Below are 17,487 nucleotides of genomic sequence, written 5' to 3'. Positions count from 1 at the left end.
TCTAGCAACATTGACTGCCCGGGTTCCAACACAGTCGATACCTTCATGGGATCTGTCTCTTTAAGAGTCCAGTCTGACACTGGAACGTGCGAGAACCACGGGTCCGCCCTAGGCAAACCGTGTCCCGAATCGTTTGCTCGAACTTACCATGCCTGACCGCCCCTGATTGGTACAGACGATAGATCACCGCCCATTGGACGACCGGCCCCACGCCTCTCCCTTCATCTCAGGATCATGCGTGGCATGGCTTCCCTTCTCCTTCTATCTTCTGCTCCCGCACCGCGCTGTGCTGAAGATGACTTTCTTTTGCAGAACTCCCCTTGCGTCGCGAGTAAACTGCCGTATCTCCAGGGGCTCCCCGATCTGCACGACGACTTGGGACGTCTGCTCGTATGCCACTCTCTCCCGTCTCTCTTCAAACGTAACGCGGTTCGATGATCCCAAGCTCTGTCAAAGTTTTTGATGCACCCCCAAAGGCATCAGGCGTCTCCGCCACCACTTGACAAGGCGTTCCGAAAGACTGGTCTCGTACCTATCCGCCCGATTGGTGCAGCACTTTCGCCGCTGACTTCGGATCATTCACAACAAGGGTGAATAGATGTCATCGGAAGGAGAATAGGCCGGTAGCTGAATGGCTTTGTAGCAGAGGATGTAGAAGCCCAGTCGAACTCCCGCCACCGCGTTCCACTCATGCGCCACACAACAGAAACCAGTGGGGGTTCATTTGAAGCCCCAGCTTCGGCTTTCTCGGACTCGCGACATTGAAGGAGCCTTTTGTGGCAGCGTCACCCGATGCCCCGACGCGGCTCCTATGTAGCAGGCAGGGCAAGATTACAGGAGACAACATTCCCAAACGTGGGTTACGGAGATCGAGGACAGTCAAGGAGTACAGAAGATGCTGACAGGCCGTGTTTGTGTATCCACGGGAGGCAGACGACCACTCCGCCATCGAAGCCGTTGAGTCTTACGACAACAGCAACGGGGGAGCCGTACGAATGCGGGTGACAGAGATAGGACTACTCACTAAGCCAGATCCAGAGAGCGCTCAGGGCAGCCATTCTTTGTAGCTCCCAATTCGACTACACGATCGGCGCAAGGTACGCCCATGATATCTTTGCAGAGTCGGGTTCTGGTCATAGTGTGAACAGGAGTCTCGAGTAAACGTGGTATCGAATGCCCGCCCGCACAAGGACGCGTAAGGCTCCTATAGTGCATCAGATTACTGGAGTACCACCATGAATGTTGCTGGTACGTACAAATTTCTATGTTATGCGCGACTTGAACGGGGCGTTGTTGGAAGCCCAGTTTGCCCAAGCTCTGTAACAGCTGTTGTTTGTAGGAGACTAGAGAAGATTCAGGAGAAACAGGGAGCTCGACCATGGCGGTCCGGACACGGGCGCGCATGGCATGGTATCTCCATTTATGGAAGGCAGGTACCGGCGCGCTCGTCCAGCAATATTAGGAGGCTACTTACAAGTTACTGGCACCAGCCTCTGCGTGGAAACTGTCCTGAGGCTGATCTTTCACAACGCGCAAACCGTTACAAGGTCGACATACCACGAGCATGGTCCACGGATGTTGTTGCCGTCTGACTGCAACGAACCCTAGAGGTTGCGATGGATGGAACATGGTGAGCATGACAGCGAGCTCTGACATTGCCATGCCCGGCGAAGATAAAGCCTGTAAAGCTATCTAGTCAGGAAGTTGGCTACGCACACGGAAGGTGAGGATTACGGTACACAATTGGTCAAGGCTATACTCCCTTGACCTGGCCGGGCATTAAGACACAACACACACAGGAAGAGTCCTGGCATCATCGAAATGACCCCTCACACACCGCTTGAACGTGAAGGCATAGCATACCACAATGTCATCAAATAACGCAAGGCGGTCACCAGCGAGTCCAGATACAAGGACGCCATGCGGTACAGCCCAATTCCATGTTGACCAGCACGAGGATGCATACAGAAAAGTCCACAGAAATGCGAGTGCTCCCTAGACGAGCAGAGGGTATACCGTTTTTCCCGACGACGAAGATTGTGGGGGAAGGGAAGCGCCACGGACGAAACGAGACGCTACCCCCGTAGAATACGACGAAAACCTCATGAAGTGGAACGAACACTGCCTGATGGGACTTATTGCCAGTCGACACGGATCAGCGGCTGGTCGTACACCTGGAAGCCCTGCGCGTTGGTGACAGTGCGACTATAGCTCTGCATCGCAAAGGGTGGTCTGCATCGGCTCGTGGTTCTCCGCATCGCATGCATGGTTCACTCACGAGGAAGATATAGTTGCCCGTGCCATCCGTGAGCGCGGGATGAGCGACAGTAGAGTAGGTGAGCGTTCCGGAATCCCCGACGGCGCCCGAGTAGAAAAGCTGTATAGCAGGCGCGGCGTGAAGACGTGACCAAAAATGGTCGATCCAGGCGACTGATGTACCTACCGTGGGTGACGTCCAAGGGCCCTCAGGGTTAGGCGCAGTGGAGATATAGAAGTTAGCATTCGGGAACCCGTCGCCTCCAATCCACACAAAGGACTGATCATAAGCACCTCAACCGTCGCGTCTAAGAAGCCCACAGGTGATGATATAGCACTCACGTTCCACTTCTTGGAAAAATAGACGGTGCCTTGGGCAGACCGCGTGTTGGCGAGCGTGATGCCCGAATCGTTCTTGTTCGGGATGGCCGTCTGCCACTGGCCATTGACGTAGAACTGGTACAAGCTCCTGTCCTCGAGCGTGCCCAGCGTGCCCGTCAGCGCGGCCCTCGCGACGGCCAGCCCGCCGCTCGGCGTCGCGCCATACAGGTACGCGTACCCGTTCGCGACCACGCTCGCGTCGTTGCCGTACCCGACCTGGCTCCCGGTCCAGAAGCCCGAGATATCCATGTTCGTCGTCGGGATCTTGCTCGCGTCTGCGGTCTGCGACGTGACATGGTAGAGCGAGTAGTCCGGTGTGTTCGTGACAGAGAGCCCCTTCAGGTTCTGGCGCGCGAGGAACTGGTATGCAGAGATCGCGCCGTTGAAGTTGAACGTCACCACCGGGCCGGTGTTGGGCCAGCCGACCCAGCGCGTGCCGTCCGAGCATGCACCGAAGTCCGGGCATTCGCTCGCCTCGAGCTTGTAGAAGAGCGAGCCGAAGCCTTGCGGGGAGGTGAGCGTCAGCGCCTGGGGGTTTGACTTGTCAGAGGGGAGCCCGGAGTAGGATGCCGTGTTGGCTATGAGGCCGACACCCGGGCTGCCGTTGGATTGCAGCTGCTGCGTGTCTCGGCATACCCAGAGCTGATGCTGAAGGTGAGGATGGTGGGCTGTTCGGATGCGAAGGCCTAAGGCTTACAGCTTGGTTCGTCTCCCAGGCGACGGAAACGCAAGAGTCCCGATTCAGGCCTTGCATGTTGAGTGAAGGGTACAGAGTCGTGCTGGCTACCACAGGTTTGACGGTCTGCCGCCTGTGAACGTGAAATGAGGCATTGCAGGCGCTGGCTACCAGAGCAACGAAGAGGGTCAGTCGAAGGCTCATCGGAGGAGGCGAAAGATCAAAGCGGGACGAAGGGATCGACTTCAGGCCCCTCTGTACCGCGAGCAGCGGTCATCTTAAGTAGGGCTTCTCGATTTGTACACTGGCAGCAGAGAGAGACCACAATGGTAAGGCAGCCATGCGGTCGTGACTGATTGCCCAGGAACTGTTGTCAAGTAGTTAGAAGATCGTTCGATGACGACCTCGTCGCAATGTGGTTGTTGGTGCCTCGTGTATCCTCCCAGAGACCAGATGGCTCAGAGCTGGTCGTCCGCCAGTCAGCAGGTCTGCGGCCGAACCGCCTCGAAGGACTGCGGGCGATGCGCACCATCGGACGAAGCCGCGTGATCTGGAAGCTGGGCTGCTTGGGCTCGTGAGGATCCTGGCAGAGTGCACTCGATAACAGAGGTTCGTGTCGTCTGTGAAATCATTTTGGATGGTACATGCAGGGCTCGTGCTACAGTGCTTTGCAAAAAAAGATTGCAGTGCGAAGCGCGCAAATCCTGTTTGCTCCTGTTTGGTCACTCGTCGGCTACGGCAAGGATTTCTGTTTCGGGAACCGGACGCTCATAAGGACTCCGTCCGTAAAAGCCGTGCTTGAGTCCATGTCCGCTTTCCTACTGCAAAAATGCACGAGGATATTCTTTGCCTCCGAATGACGACCTTCTGAATATATCCGGTAGGTTTGTGGCTGGAAAATCGACCATGCTGCAAAGAGGCTTCCGGCATTGCAGGCGTTTCCCCGGGTGGGCAAACAGGGGCAAACAGGATTTTGCGCGCTTCGCACTGCAATCTTTTTTGCAAAGCACTGTAACGAGATGAAGCTCAAACTCCTGTGAATCTGTTATATGAGCTTTCGAGCCGTCCAAGCCCACAGGAAGTGCAAGTGCAAGCAATTGCGACGCGCTCCGGTGATGAGACTGTTCACGACTAGCTTCATCGTGCAGCTATCGCGCACATAATTGGTGTCCAAGCAATGCGTGTTCACGATGGAGAGCTCGAAAGAGATGCGAAGGCAGCGGGGGGAAGGTCTCGCCGCGGATAGGGATCTGAGATCGATTGAGTTCGGCAAGTAGCTGCAACACGTCCGATTCGCTTTTAGCGTAGTACTTAATTAAGGACATACGTGCGTCTCTGGCAGCGCATTGCTCTGTCTTGCAAGACGTCGATCCCTGTCTTAACGCTACTTTTTGCAGATCGTCGTCGAGTCCATGACTCTCTTGGCTGGAGGACAAGGACTCGAATGCGTACATCCCTATAGAGCGCGGTCAAGACCATCTCGGCCGACGTGTCGGTGAAGGACTTTGGGGGCATATCGGGGCGCTCCGTGCCCGCCTTGGGCGGGCAGCGGGCTTCACAGAAGTTCGTCGGTTACCGCTTACGTCTCGCTTCTCGGGCTGCCGTACCCTCCGTCCGTCCGCTCGGCGGTGGTCGTCCATAGAACGAGCGAGGTGCGTGGGCGTAATCGTGAATAGCCTCTGCTCCAGGTCGACAAGCTCGCAAACGTCGAGCTCGACGACCTCGGGGCACGCAGTTGGGACGCCCAGTGTTGGATGTAAGGCGCTGCTTTACCCTGTCTTTGCCTGACTTTGCGTGGCGTTTCAGAACGTAAGACACGGCAAGCGGCCTTCTCTGTCACGCAGCCGAGCCGAGAACCTGGACATGCCATTACCGAAGGGCTTGCGCGCCCGAACCGAGACTGATACTCTCGGTGCTCCGGCTCTGTATAAATCGTCTTGTTTGCGGGCATTCGACCGCGCTTCTCGCTCTCGCACTCTCGTCCTTCCACCACCCGTCCCCTACAGGCCTCGCCCAAGCCTTCGGCTTCGTGCCAGACGTCACTCTTTTCACCCCTTCGCTCTTTGCTCTCGGGCTCCTCACCCAATCCCTTGCGGTCGCCGCCATCAACTAGTTCAAGATGAAGTTCACTTACGCTGTCGCTGCTCTCGTCGCTGCCGCTGCTTCCGTCCAGGCCACCGAGACCAACGCCCAACGCTTGGCTCGCGGTCTCAGCCCGCTCCCTCCCCGCAACTATCACCGTCGCCACGCGCCTTCCCGCACTGAGGGTGAGTCTCCAACTGGGCATTAACCGCCTAATGCGCGCCGTCCGAGCGCGCGTTCTTCACCCGTCACACGAACACGTCCATTGACAGCTTGAAATCTTCAGCGGAAGTTGCCAAGCGCGCGACCCCTTCTGGCACCCCTTCCGAGGGTGACGGCAATTGCAACACCGGCCCCGTCCAATGCTGCAACCAGGTCTCAAAGGCAAACAACAACGTTGTCGCCGCGATTCTCGGTCTCCTCGGCCTTGGGGGCATCGCCGACGACATCCTTGTCGGTGTGCAGTGTTCGCCGCTCAGTGTCGTGGGCGTCGGCGCTGGGTCCACTTGGTATGTTTCGACTTCGCCACTTACACTTTGTCCTCGGCGCTGACCTCGCCGCCCGTACGTATCCGAATTAGCTCTCAGCGCCCCGTCTGCTGTGAGAACAACAGCCATGGCGGTCTGATCTCCATCGGCTGCATTCCGAGTACGTGATTCTTTCGTCCGCAGTACCGTTTATCGCTAAGGTCCCTCATTTCCGTCTTTCCTTTAGTCATCTTGTGATGTATCGTCCGCTCGCGACGCAAAACCTAGACTACGGAACTCGTAAGTCCGGGAGGACCCGGCGATATCTTCATCCACGTTTAATAGTTTCCATAGAATGAATGGATTCCCTATAGTATCTTGCGCTTTGGCATCCGGTTTCGACTGTCGCTTCCAGCCTTACGTTGTCATCACCCCGGAGGGTAGATCTCATGGACACTCGCGTTCTCCTGCGCTATACCCCTACCCGACTGCCCAGTAGACAAAGCCTTGTGTATCCTGTGCTATCGTCCTCGACTCGCCTCTGTGACGTGTTTGGTTACATATGCGCCGGAGACTCTGTTGCTGGACTCTGATACTATGCCTTAGGACACGCAAGTTTCGTCAATTCAAGAGACTGTACGCTCTCGATTTTGAGCTCCGTACGTTTTCTCCTGGGGACGAATATTTGCGGGGGCCTTCGATTAAGAACCAGGGAAGACCGTTGTCCCAGTGCACGACCCGATGCCGCTTCCGGACCGGCGTCTATATATGTCCTCTTTCATTCGAACAGCGATCATCTCTCCCAGGTCGTGAGGCATTACAGAAAGTGGGGCATCAGGTATTCCAAAAGTCTATAAGTGAGATACATGGACTCGCCGCATCGTGTCATAAAAATGCCTGTACGTATGATGTGCATGCCGGATAGGTGATCAGGCATTCGCTGAATCGCTGTGTAACTGGTACGTACAGCAGGGAACTCTACATGCGTTATTGGTCCACTGACAATGTGTTTGTATCTTCTTAGCACAAAATTGCCGCGCCGCTCGGGCCTCTTCCAATCCAATGGCCACATGACCTCAGGGAATCTGTTCTTGGCTCCGCGCTTCTACCCGAGCATGGTTTGAGCTGCAATATGCCTCCGAGGCGGCAAATGGAAACCGCAGAACATGTATCAGCAAATTCCGATAGGTGGAGAGTTCAGCTCAAGTCGATCAAATAGAATTGGACGTCGCCGGTAGCCCTCCAATGCCCGCTACTTACGTCCTCCGGCCTCACGGGTCGCAGTTCTCCGCCGAGCTCCCAGTGGCGTAGCTCCAATTAGTTCTATGCCCATGCTAGAAGTGAGTACGATCCCTTTTCCAGGTGAGGAGTTCCCCTGAGGAGTCCCTTCCAGGTCATCTGCCCTGATTCTTTGGCCAGAGGACGAGCACGAGACGCCTACCTAGTCCCGGCGTTGCCCCCCAAAACGCCCATGCATGCGCTGCGCTGGCCCTAAGCGTACGGCGTCGCATAGGTCGTGGGACCCGCCAGTCCCTTTGTGTACTCGCGCCCACCGAAGCCGTGTCATTTGTGCGGAGCAGAAGCAAAGGAAATACGACGTACCCTGCCGTCACCTGGTGTTCTCGTGTCCTGTTCGGCTCAGAGGAACGTCTCGCTGCGCTGCGCGAGCGTGGTGTGTTTGTCAGGCATGACAGAAATGGCGTTGACCCGACGATGGCGCTCATGCAACCCCGATGAAATCGGCCACGCGGGGCCGGGTTCGACCCATGTTGCATCTATAGCTGGGTGGGACGATTTGGGGTACACACGATAGGTAAAATTGCTGGCGTTCCTGGCGCTGCAAGCAGGCATAAAGCAAGCAAGCCCGAGGAAAGGGGCGGCCGAGAGAGATCGCCCTGGCCTCTCACAGGACGCTACTGGATATGACCGGCTTCTCGTTCACGGACGGCTTGTGAGTGTCTCCCCCGCACACCCCCTCTCTATCGCCCCCTTCTCCGCACCCGTCGACAGCTGTTGCCAAGGCCTGCTGACTTCTCGAACTTCTCGTCTTCTCTCGCAGCGCCAACATCATCGACGGGAAGAAGGCGACGTCGCCCACGTCCGCGGACATTATCGACCCCTCGACGGAGGAAGTCTGGGCGCGCGTGCCCATCGCAACCCCCGCGCAGCTCGAGGGCGCCATCGCAGCTGCGGAGCGCGCTTTCCCCGCATGGAGCGCGACGCCGTGGGAGGAGCGCCAGGCTGCACTGTACAGGCTCGCCGACCTCATCGACCGGCATGCGGAGGAGGTCGCGCATCTGCTCATGAAGGAGATTGGGAAAGACCGCGGGGCCGCGTGAGTCCGGCGATGGTGTGCGACCCATGTGAGAGCCGAAGTAGTGCTGACGCATTCATATGATTCTTGATGGTCTGCAGAGCGTTCGAGCTGAGTATATCGACGCCGTGGCTGCGCGGCGTTGCCAAACAGAAACTGGAGGAAGAGGTTAGGACGGAGGATTCGGGGAGGGTGTCCAAGATACGCTTCAGGCCCTTTGGAGTGGTGAGTAAGACCGGCAGACCCTCTTGGATCAGCTGATTCATATTTCTTGGCCGATCTTGTCAGGTTGCAGGCATATGCCCGTTCAAGTGAGCGCACCATACGCACGCCCGGCGGCTTGAGTACAAGAGTTCACGCTCCGCAATTTAGCTTTCCATTGACCCTCGGCATCAACAAGTTTGCGCAGGCGGTTCTCGCCGGGAATTGCATGATTCTCAAGGCTCCCCCGAGTGCCCCTTGTCTCGTGATCAAGGTCATCGAGCTCGCACAGTCCGTGCTGCCCCCCGGGGTCCTGCAGGTGCTTAATGGCGGTAACGATCTGTGAGTTATCGAGCCTGTGTGAAACAGGATGATCAACCCTTATCACGGTGGACCTCAGCGGCCAGCTGATGGTCAAGCACCCACGCATCATGCGCGTGTCCATGACTGGCTCGACGGGAGGAGGAAAAGCCATCATGCGTGAGGCGGGCGCGGAGCTCAAAAGCGTCACCCTTGAGCTTGGTGGAAATGACCCTGCCATCGTGCTCGACGACATCGACGTAAAGCAGGCCGCGCAGTGAGTACTGCGGCTCCATTGTCCGCACGGGGCAACTCACGATCTCCAAACAGGGCGCTCTTCCTCGGCGCGACGCACAACGCTGGCCAAGTTTGCTTCACGATCAAGCGCATATTCGTGCACGAGAAAATCTACGACGCCGTGAAGGACGAACTCGTTGCAATAGCGAAGGAGGTTCGCATCGGAAACCCGTTCGATCCAGACGTGAACATGGGCCCTGTACAAAATAAGGCACAATATGACCGGTTGCAGTGAGTGCGGTTCACGGTACCTGGCCTTCCGTGTCAGTGTGCTGGAGGTGACTCTGTCTACTGCAGGAGTCTTCTGGCAGATTGCAAGGAGAAGGGCTACAAGATCGCATTCCAAAGCTCACCTCGCCCAACAGGCGAGAAAGGCTACTATATACCGCTGACAATAATCGATAACCCTCCTGACGAGTCCCGTATCGCACGAGAAGAGCGTGGGTACTCCTTCCTATGCCTTACGCGCACTCTTCATCGTTTTCAACATTGCAGAGTTTGGTCCCATCGTTCCTCTTTTCAAGTGGAAAGACGATGACGAAGTCGTCCGACGAGCGAGTGCGTAACCGCATAGAGACCGTCGACCGTTGATCCTGACCAGCATGAGTGTCACTTCAGATGGCACGGACTTCGGATTCAGCTCGTCAGTTTGGGGTGAGGATATGGATCGGGTTCAGCGCATCGCAGACGGATTGTACAACGGCATGGGTAAGGAGCAAAAAATGGATACTGCGCCCGCTTCATCCTCTGATCGCTATCCCTGTGCTCTAGTATGGGTCAACGAATGGGGAGCGGTCTCTGCAGAGCATGTGAGTGTGCTCATTTGTCACGCTCTCTCAGGATTTTTCACTGACTTCAGCGGTCACCAGCCGATGGGTGGAACGAAGGTGAGCTGTGACGAAACAATACATTCTGAGTTCACTTCCTTGACATGTTCTGCCGCCAGCATTCTGGGATCGGAGTAGAATGCTCCAAGTATGGTCTGGCTTCATGGACGTTTGTGCAGTCGTTTGTCGTCCGGAATCCTTGACCTACCGGTGCTCTAGGTGCGGGTAGGGCCTTTGCAGGGTATTCGTCACTTTCCGGGTCAGCGACATGGTCGCCAGCTGAGATGTCCTCGCTGTCTATCATCGTTGACCGATATAGTTCCTATACTAGCCGACCCGTAATCTATGCCTGTGCGGTTGCTTATGCTTGGCCCGACGGTATCGGCTACGCATGCGATGTTAGAACACGTTCGACCAACGTCGGGCATGCTATACCGTCTGCCAACGCTAAAGATGTAGATGTCCATGGAAGTGAATCGATATAGGCATACCCATCAGGCCCGCTTCACCTGCGCTATCGTGACCGTGGCAACTCGACCTCGCGAAAGCCGGTAGCGTACGCTTAACTCGTGGGGACAAATAGCCAAAGTGATTACGGTCATGCAGGGTTTGGCGCGTTCACGCCTCAGCGGCCTAAGCATTGGTACGGTGTGTTGTTCTTAGGCATCTGAGTAAAGGCAACACGCCTGGGGCCCCTGCATTGATCATTCGAGAGACGCAGACTTAAGGCTCGGAGTAGGGTAATGCATGAGGATGGGAATGATTGACTAATCCACGTGGAATTCGTTGGTCTTAGCTTGAATTCCGAATTGCTACCATAGTACTTACTTGACCTCGAGCTCACGACCTGAAGCCAGCGGAGTGCATACTTTTGCAGTGATAGAAGGCAAAAGGCGCTGGTGGCCTGTGCGTGTCAAACATCATCGCCGATGAAGTCGATGATGCGGTAGTAAGTAGATCTCGAAAGGAAAGATCGACGAGCTTGTGGGTGGCGATAGGCTAAGTATTGGGTGGGGCTTTGCAGGACCCCCGGCAATAGACCCAAATGTATGATCCAAAATCCTTGAATCCGGCCAAAATTGTCCGATGGATCAGGCCTTGTCTGAGGCCAAATTCGTCCGGATTTGACCAGGCCTCCAGATTTTCGCTCAAATTTGGCCGGACTCTGGATCAGGCCATCGGGAGGTCCAAAATTGTCCGGATTCGCTGGATCAGGCCTCCTGAAAGCAGATTTTCGTCGGGGACCGCTGTAACCATGCTGATATTGACTACAGGAGTGGGATAGCATGCAGGAGAGGTCGTAGATAGAGGTATAATGTAAGGACGCAAGGAGGAGCTCGCATACGGCACTCTAGATGTCCGGCGCTACATTCACCGAAGAGTGTACGAAGGGTCTCGTTCGGAGGATCTTCGCTGAATGCATGTGAGGCCTTCTGAGAGGTGAGTGCCGATGGACGAGGGGGAAGATCTGTGCAGAGCAAATGCAGCACGGAAGTGTGGGGGTTGGGCATGAGGGTGTTGTATTCCGGGGGGATGGTAAGAGCGGCCTGACGTGCAGCGAGGATGAAGGGTGGTGTCTCAAGAGCAGGGTATGTCTTTGCGCAGGCAATCCATTCAGATGGAACGAAGGTTCGTGTGTCGCTGCTGGGAGGGTCGTCATCGGAGATGAATATAGTTGAGCTTCTAGACATAGGGATTATAGCGAGCAGTATTAAGTGACGGCGTAGGCTAGCAATAGCTCGTTTGTCTTCTTGCGATTCGAAATGCTCCTGACGTTGTCCGCCGCCTGCACAGGTGTGACATTGGGAGATAGACTGAGTAAGGAGGTGTCACACTTCGGGCTAGATGTACAACAACCTATATTACACACATGGATGGCTGTGACACGAAGTAAGTAGCAACAGATAAACATAGGTATAAGGACGTATAAGTAAGTGCGCCAACGACATTATATCCTCAAGGCCTCCCCGGACCGGTCCTCTCCCGACAGCCGCCTGGGATCAGGCCTCGACCTGAGCACGTCAGATTTGTCCGGAGTATGGCGCAGGCCATCCGCAAATTTTTGGTCGATTTGACCGGACTGGACCAGGCATAGGCCTTTTTGAGGGGCCAATTTCGTCCGGATCAGGCATCATACATTTGGGCCTATTGCCGGGGGTCCTGGCTTTGCGGCACAGAGAACGGATGTGATTGATGTGAGCACTTTGCAAGCTCGGTGGCGGTCCTAGTCAAGCAGAGGCCAAATACAAGCGTCGTGGACTCGCACATCCCCTCTTTTCGTCAAAGGGAGATCTCTGCGATGTTCTCTTGTCTGCCATTCATGGCATCCAAGATGCCGTGCCCTCGCCTTCCGCCGGATCCACTTTCTTCCACACCTATACGCATTCCGCCGCTTAATCATCTCCGCTTCCCACATAGCGATATTGATTGAAGAAGTTGAATTGATACGAATGGCGAAATACGTGGCCCTTGTGGAAGTATTCCACAGCGCCTTAGCGAGGCATGCTCAAGGTCGTCATCATCAACATGCCAGGCGAGCTTCGCCGCATGCGTCTTCATCCTCGCTTCAATGACCCTCGCCTTCAGCTCCATAACGTCACAACCCTCGAGCTCAAGCTCATCCCGTTGCTGGAAACCTGGGAGTTTGATCGGCTCCTTATGCCATTCCCGAACCTACGTATCCTGGACATGTATCGGGTGTTTTGGGTTCCGCAGGACGTGCGACAAGCGGATTCTCGATGGCCAGGTATGCTGAAAATAGTGCCTCCCAAGCTCATCGATCTGCGAATAGGTTCGAGAGGCGACGAGTGGGATGTACGTACACTTGTGATCCTTATCAAACGGGCACTATACGCTAAGTTGACATTGCAGTATGTGCTGGGAGGAGCGTTCAATCTACTTGGCTACGACAGGCTTATAAACGCGGTCAGTAGCACACTGCCGGCTTTGTCTCTCAACATGCCAGTGAGTCGTGCGCTCCTAAAAGCGCCTCGATTCACGTCGCTCTTTCTCACCGGTCCTCGTTCGCCCCTTTGACACGATAACAAACTTCACAGGGAACGAAGTTTCAAATATTCACGTCTTACCTGCACTCACCAAGGTGCATCTGATTCTGGATTGTCCCGTGGAGGCAGATATTCGATACACTGCACCTGCGCCTTCTCTGTCACATATATCAGAAATCCCTCGGCTTCTCCTTCCCTTTGAAGCGGAGAAGCTGCACACGCTCATCATGACAATTGATGCTCGAGAGACCACTGAAGAGCCTCTAAGATGCCTCGAGGCACTGCGGAACATCCAACCCTTCATGGAGACTACTCTGTTGCAGAGGTTTCCTCGCTTGCAGTGGATCTCGTTCGACGTGGGTAGCAACGAGGAGATGCACCCGTGGTGGAAGACACGGATTGCTGACTGCTTCCCGCTGTTGCTCTCGCAAGGGTTGCTCGACGTTGTGATAACCAGAGAGCGCGTGTAAGTGACCTACACCTCTTCTGCATGTACATGCCCATATTCATGATGACACAACCGCAGATATCGTCCCAATTGGTTCTGACCTGGTCGGTGTGAAGCATCAATACAACTGCTATGTTCCCAGATCGCCGCTCGCATTCTTTGATCTTTCTAGTAAGCTTTCATCAGGATCTCATCTTGTCTTCCTGCTGAGATGCTTTACTCCCGCAGACCTCTTTTGACCGTTTATTGTCACTGAACCTAAATCCCTGCCGTGGGTTGAAGGAGTTCTGCCGCGACTCAGGTTGTCCACGCCGCTCGCCATCATTCCTATAACGTCAGCGGGGAGAATGATGCCTATCCTCGTCATGTGGATCTACTCTACACCATACCATCGACTACCCAGTAACGACTCTACTCTCCTTCATCGAGCGCCGAGTTCAAGTCATGCAGCCTATGTCTACCTGCTTGAACTTGACTGTCAGCGTCGCGGAGCGAACCGACTTCTCCCCCATGTTTCTGGCAATGCCATCAGTACCGTCTACTGTGGATCCCCGCGATCTGCGCTCCTCCGTTACAAATGAACTTGCCAGAATAGGGCTTACTAACGCTCGCGCATTCCGTGACGGTCACAGCAAGGACAGGAACAGCCAGGGCGTCCTCTGTTCACTCCGCCACATATCTTCTTATTGTTCCCCTCTCCTGCACATGCTCACCGTCGAAACATGGTGGAAAAAAAATGCACATCAACTCCTGGCACGATTCGCCGTCCCGTTTCCTTCCACTCTTGTAATCGCCGAGCTCATCTCCGCTCACTGGTCTTTCCCGAACCGGCAGACCTTGTAGCGCTCTGCCGAGGCTTTCTCGATCTTCGTAGATACAACTATTGAGAGTACTCTGGGAAACGCCCCGGATTCACCAGCCCACTCTTGGCATATTTGATAGGCAGGGGGTGGTATATCGACCGACCCCCTCGTGCATTTGCTGAGAAGGCTTCACATGCCGTCGGTAGGTCCATCCCCCATTTCTCTTTACTGGATGCGACTTTGCTGATGGAATCGCCACGCCTAATTTTATGGCTAGGAGTCCCATATGTGCAGCATCCTCGTGCTGTATAGTCTAAGGGAGACGTTAACGAATCTGATTGTCGATGCACCCATGGCGGCCAGGCGTAACGTGAGTCCGTCCGTGCCACATTCTCCAGACCACGATACTGAGATGTCGTCCTACACAGACCTCCTCCTATACACCGAAACACCACCTGGAAGCACGTCGCTGCACCTCAGCAAGCTAGAGACAGTCGTGACGGGGCAAATTATCTGCTTTGTTGTCGAGCTGCCTGCGGAGACCATCGCCCGCCTGCCTTGCCGGTTGGCTACGAACCCATGGAGGCTATGGGAAGGGAAGAAAACCCGGACATCGTCCGCGACCTACTTGTAACGCTGGAGCAGAGGATCGCAAGTGCAACGTCCCATATGCAAGCTTCGATCTGAGACGTTAGTACCAAGGTTCACTCCCTACAATTTGGTTTCCCTTTGCCGCTAGGCCTTGTTCGCGCAGGCGGTTCTTGGCGGGAATTGCATGATCTTCAAGCCACTCCCGAGTGCGCCTTGCCTCGTCGGAGTGCCTTATGTCAAGTAGAATACCTCGGATCGACTTTGAAGATACTTCTCATCCACCACGATACTTTGATATCGGCGACTCATCGGAAACGGAGCCCTGAATCCGCAGACATCCGGTATTCATATTCGCTCGTCGGGTGTACACGGGTGTACAAGTAAAGTAGTGCATTTGGCGACGGTGCTGACCAGTGTCCATAAGTACCCTTCTGATAGCATTTTATACCACAATGCCTACATCGAGCGACAAGGACCGTAAATTACCCAGTCCATAGGGATCCGGTGTGAATGAATTCAGAAGTAGTTGCCAATTATATCGATCACTATGCTACACACGCTCCTCACCAACCCTGTCAGGCAATGGACGCAATTCAAGCTGGGGTGGGTTCATGCCCTCAGGTCGGTTATCCGGCACGACACTATCTGAGCTGCACGTCCCACTTTCCAACGCGTTCGAGTCGTCCTCGGAGTCAGGGCTGCGAAACGTAGAGTTGTGAAATATGATAGTGCTGGTCGTAACACCATCCAGCTTCTCGAGATCTCGATTTTTGCTTGCCTGAGACAACCCGCCGGCGATTGGCGATTGCTCAAGTGCAACAAGTACAATGATGAAGGTGGGATAGATGGCCTAGTAAGTAACGTCAGGACTCTCTAGGAGCGTGATCTCTGGCGAATATACTGACTGCAACGGGTACGAGACAACCATAAGTGAAGACATCCTCCGTCTCCACTAGAGCGCCTTGTTGTTGTAATGACTCGTATGAAGCTGGATTCAGTTGGTACATCACCGAGAACGCCTAAGCTGAAGTTTAAGATATGGAACGCCTCCCCTAAGAATTGAAAACGCAGTACCAGCACAGCAATGTAGACGATGCCGGATTCGACGAGAAGAGCCAGCATCCTGAAAACGCGTGATTTCATTCCGTCGGCTCCAAGATACTTCTTTAAGAATCGCCTGTGGGCCCTATGATCGTGTCGATCTTCAGCAATCAATCAATAGAACAGGATGATTGCAGGGCGCTCACCAAGCTTTATAAGCGATCAAGGACGTCGCTATCACATTGGTGCCAAAGGACAGAATGGCGCAGGCATCGACGAAGCCGTTAGATCCAAAGTACACTGTGAGCGCTATCCCACCCGGGGCTGGGGACAGGGCTAGGCCTACAGCGCCGAAAACTGACAGGGCAAATGAGCAAATCCGCAGCTCCGGATAGATATGGCCATAACGCACCTAAAGTCAGCGTCAAGAGCAGTGGACCAAGACAGTTGATAAACCTATTCTGCCAGATGAAACATGCCCGCCACCACACGACCGCGTCTCCAATCATAACCTGGACAGCGCAGTGCTCAGCGGACCATGCGCAGCGTACTGTAGCTACTCGACTGACATTGACTGAAAGCGCCGCAGTCAGCATCCGGGACTGTTTGTCCGCCGCCTCAGAGAGGGCAAGGATGCTCTCACGCCCGTCATAGGTGACGGAGAACAGGTTGTCAGCGGCCCCGGTGACAGCTGAGCTAAAACTCGTTGCATTCCACGCCAGCGCAGCCATGTAGATGGTGGTGGACGTGTAGAGAAGAAGGGTGCTGGAGAGTAGCACAATCCCTGCCGTACGCGCCAAGGCTCGTTTGCGACTATGTCGAGACTGTGAGTGGGCAGGATGGAGCGCCATGGATGGCTTACATGAGAAAAGACAGAGCCGTCAACACAAGTAGTGTCAGAACACCTGAATGATATTTGTTAGCAGGATCCACGGAGAAAATCGGGAAACCCACCGAACAACAGGCTTGAGATCGAGACTTTGAGCATTGTGCCGGCTGACGTGCGAGCGGAATACTGAACAAGCTGCAAGGCGGCCTCATTGTATGTCATCGCGCAAAACTCCGGATTGCTGGAGGGATCAAGAGACAGATTTGTGATTCAGCACTGAGCAGCGGGTCCAGGAGTCGAGCGGTGCGTAAGGTGCGCCCTACGCAAGTCGCTTGTTCGTGCCTCTATATGCGAGTTCGTGACAGATGGCGGCATCCCAGGCACAGTACGTCAGCAAGCTGTCTCGAGTCATCCGCTCCGGATCAGTTGTACTTACGCTAAGATGAATACATGTGACACAATGAGTATCTGGTGGCTATGCTGAGCACTTTCATGTTGATCTGAATACCATCGGGCGAGCGGCAGAACCAGATTGATGCAAAGTCCGCAAACCTTGCTTTTGTGGCTTTGTCACATTTAGCCTTCGCATTGGTAGCCTCAACGCAGGTCAAGCTTTTGAAGAATTCAGAAGCCCCATGTTAGCCACAGAGTCAAGAACTTGAGCGCTCGACAGTACTGTCCAAAACAGAGAGGCTGACACCACGATCGGCCATGCCACCCGCGCCCGCGAATGTCAGCCTCAGTTGCAATTGAGTCTATATAGCCGCCCTCTGGCAGAGCAAGGCCCATCCACAGCGCTATTGACCACCATCACCACCTTCGTCTCTTCCCCTCGGAGGTAAGTATGAGTACGACTTAGAGGGCGCAGACTTACTAACCGCTGTTTCTTTCCAGCTTTTCGGGGCGCTGAGACGAGGTCAAGGTGTACAGATGGTTACGCCACTCATGCTGACCATTTCATACGTCCTT

At 54.8% G+C, this 17,487-nt stretch overlaps 5 protein-coding genes across 5 annotated transcripts; 3 read left to right on the top strand and 2 right to left on the bottom strand.

The window, feature by feature from the left end:
- Positions 1–1,934: 1,934 nt before the first annotated feature.
- Positions 1,935–3,610, bottom strand: DICSQDRAFT_152774 (uncharacterized protein). The gene is made up of 5 exons (XM_007362213.1): positions 3,335–3,610; positions 2,599–3,279; positions 2,444–2,536; positions 2,279–2,377; positions 1,935–2,213 (listed from the first exon to the last, which is right to left on the bottom strand). The coding sequence occupies exons 1-5, from the start codon at positions 3,515–3,517 to the stop codon at positions 2,136–2,138; spliced, it is 1,134 nt and encodes a 377-aa protein (XP_007362275.1). The 5' UTR covers positions 3,518–3,610; the 3' UTR covers positions 1,935–2,135.
- Positions 3,611–5,432: 1,822 nt separating this feature from the next.
- DICSQDRAFT_53051 (fungal hydrophobin) lies at positions 5,433–6,051 on the top strand (the record flags this gene model as incomplete). The annotated part of the gene is made up of 3 exons (XM_007362212.1): positions 5,433–5,580; positions 5,688–5,904; positions 5,976–6,051. 3 exons carry the CDS (start codon positions 5,433–5,435, stop codon positions 6,049–6,051), a joined length of 441 nt encoding a protein of 146 aa, XP_007362274.1.
- A 1,060-nt stretch (positions 6,052–7,111) lies between these two features.
- Positions 7,112–10,137, top strand: DICSQDRAFT_178143 (aldehyde dehydrogenase). The gene is made up of 14 exons (XM_007362211.1): positions 7,112–7,202; positions 7,256–7,813; positions 7,922–8,197; positions 8,278–8,401; positions 8,465–8,487; positions 8,549–8,719; positions 8,778–8,954; positions 9,008–9,205; positions 9,272–9,414; positions 9,470–9,532; positions 9,593–9,682; positions 9,746–9,783; positions 9,844–9,861; positions 9,921–10,137. Exons 2-14 carry the CDS (start codon positions 7,785–7,787, stop codon positions 10,002–10,004), a joined length of 1,434 nt encoding a protein of 477 aa, XP_007362273.1. The 5' UTR covers positions 7,112–7,202; positions 7,256–7,784; the 3' UTR covers positions 10,005–10,137.
- A 2,847-nt stretch (positions 10,138–12,984) lies between these two features.
- On the top strand, positions 12,985–13,936 carry DICSQDRAFT_152771 (uncharacterized protein). Its single transcript, XM_007362210.1, has 3 exons — positions 12,985–13,272; positions 13,333–13,425; positions 13,483–13,936. The coding sequence occupies exons 1-2, from the start codon at positions 13,034–13,036 to the stop codon at positions 13,352–13,354; spliced, it is 261 nt and encodes an 86-aa protein (XP_007362272.1). The 5' UTR covers positions 12,985–13,033; the 3' UTR covers positions 13,355–13,425; positions 13,483–13,936.
- Positions 13,937–15,198: 1,262 nt separating this feature from the next.
- On the bottom strand, positions 15,199–16,540 carry DICSQDRAFT_166639 (uncharacterized protein; the record flags this gene model as incomplete). The annotated part of the gene is made up of 6 exons (XM_007362209.1): positions 15,199–15,498; positions 15,554–15,667; positions 15,723–15,834; positions 15,896–16,046; positions 16,102–16,201; positions 16,259–16,540. 6 exons carry the CDS (start codon positions 16,538–16,540, stop codon positions 15,199–15,201), a joined length of 1,059 nt encoding a protein of 352 aa, XP_007362271.1.
- Positions 16,541–17,487: the final 947 nt, after the last annotated feature.

The sequence above is a fragment of the Dichomitus squalens genome (genome assembly GCF_000275845.1).
Source record: "Dichomitus squalens LYAD-421 SS1 unplaced genomic scaffold DICSQscaffold_4, whole genome shotgun sequence".
Classification (NCBI taxonomy): Eukaryota; Fungi; Basidiomycota; class Agaricomycetes; order Polyporales; family Polyporaceae; genus Dichomitus; species Dichomitus squalens.
Note: the sequence above shows the minus strand (reverse complement) of the source record. Positions and strands in the feature narration are given on the sequence as shown.

Excerpts from the sequence above, each read along its gene's own strand:
- DICSQDRAFT_152774 (XM_007362213.1), bottom strand. The coding sequence starts at position 3,517 with ATGAGCCTTCGACTGACCCTCTTCGTTGCTCTGGTAGCCAGCGCCTGC. Across the intron at positions 3,280-3,334 it reads CCTGGGAGACGAACCAAGCT|CTCTGGGTATGCCGAGACAC; the intron begins GTAAGCCTTAGG and ends CTTCAGCATCAG. Across the intron at positions 2,214-2,278 it reads CGGGCAACTATATCTTCCTC|AGCTATAGTCGCACTGTCAC; the intron begins GTGAGTGAACCA and ends TTTGCGATGCAG.
- DICSQDRAFT_178143 (XM_007362211.1), top strand. The coding sequence starts at position 7,785 with ATGACCGGCTTCTCGTTCACGGACGGCTT. Across the intron at positions 8,198-8,277 it reads GGGAAAGACCGCGGGGCCGC|AGCGTTCGAGCTGAGTATAT; the intron begins GTGAGTCCGGCG and ends GATGGTCTGCAG. Across the intron at positions 8,955-9,007 it reads GACGTAAAGCAGGCCGCGCA|GGCGCTCTTCCTCGGCGCGA; the intron begins GTGAGTACTGCG and ends ATCTCCAAACAG.
- DICSQDRAFT_152771 (XM_007362210.1), top strand. The coding sequence starts at position 13,034 with ATGACAATTGATGCTCGAGAGACCACTGAAGAGCCTCTAAGATGCCTC. Across the intron at positions 13,273-13,332 it reads GTGATAACCAGAGAGCGCGT|ATATCGTCCCAATTGGTTCT; the intron begins GTAAGTGACCTA and ends ACACAACCGCAG.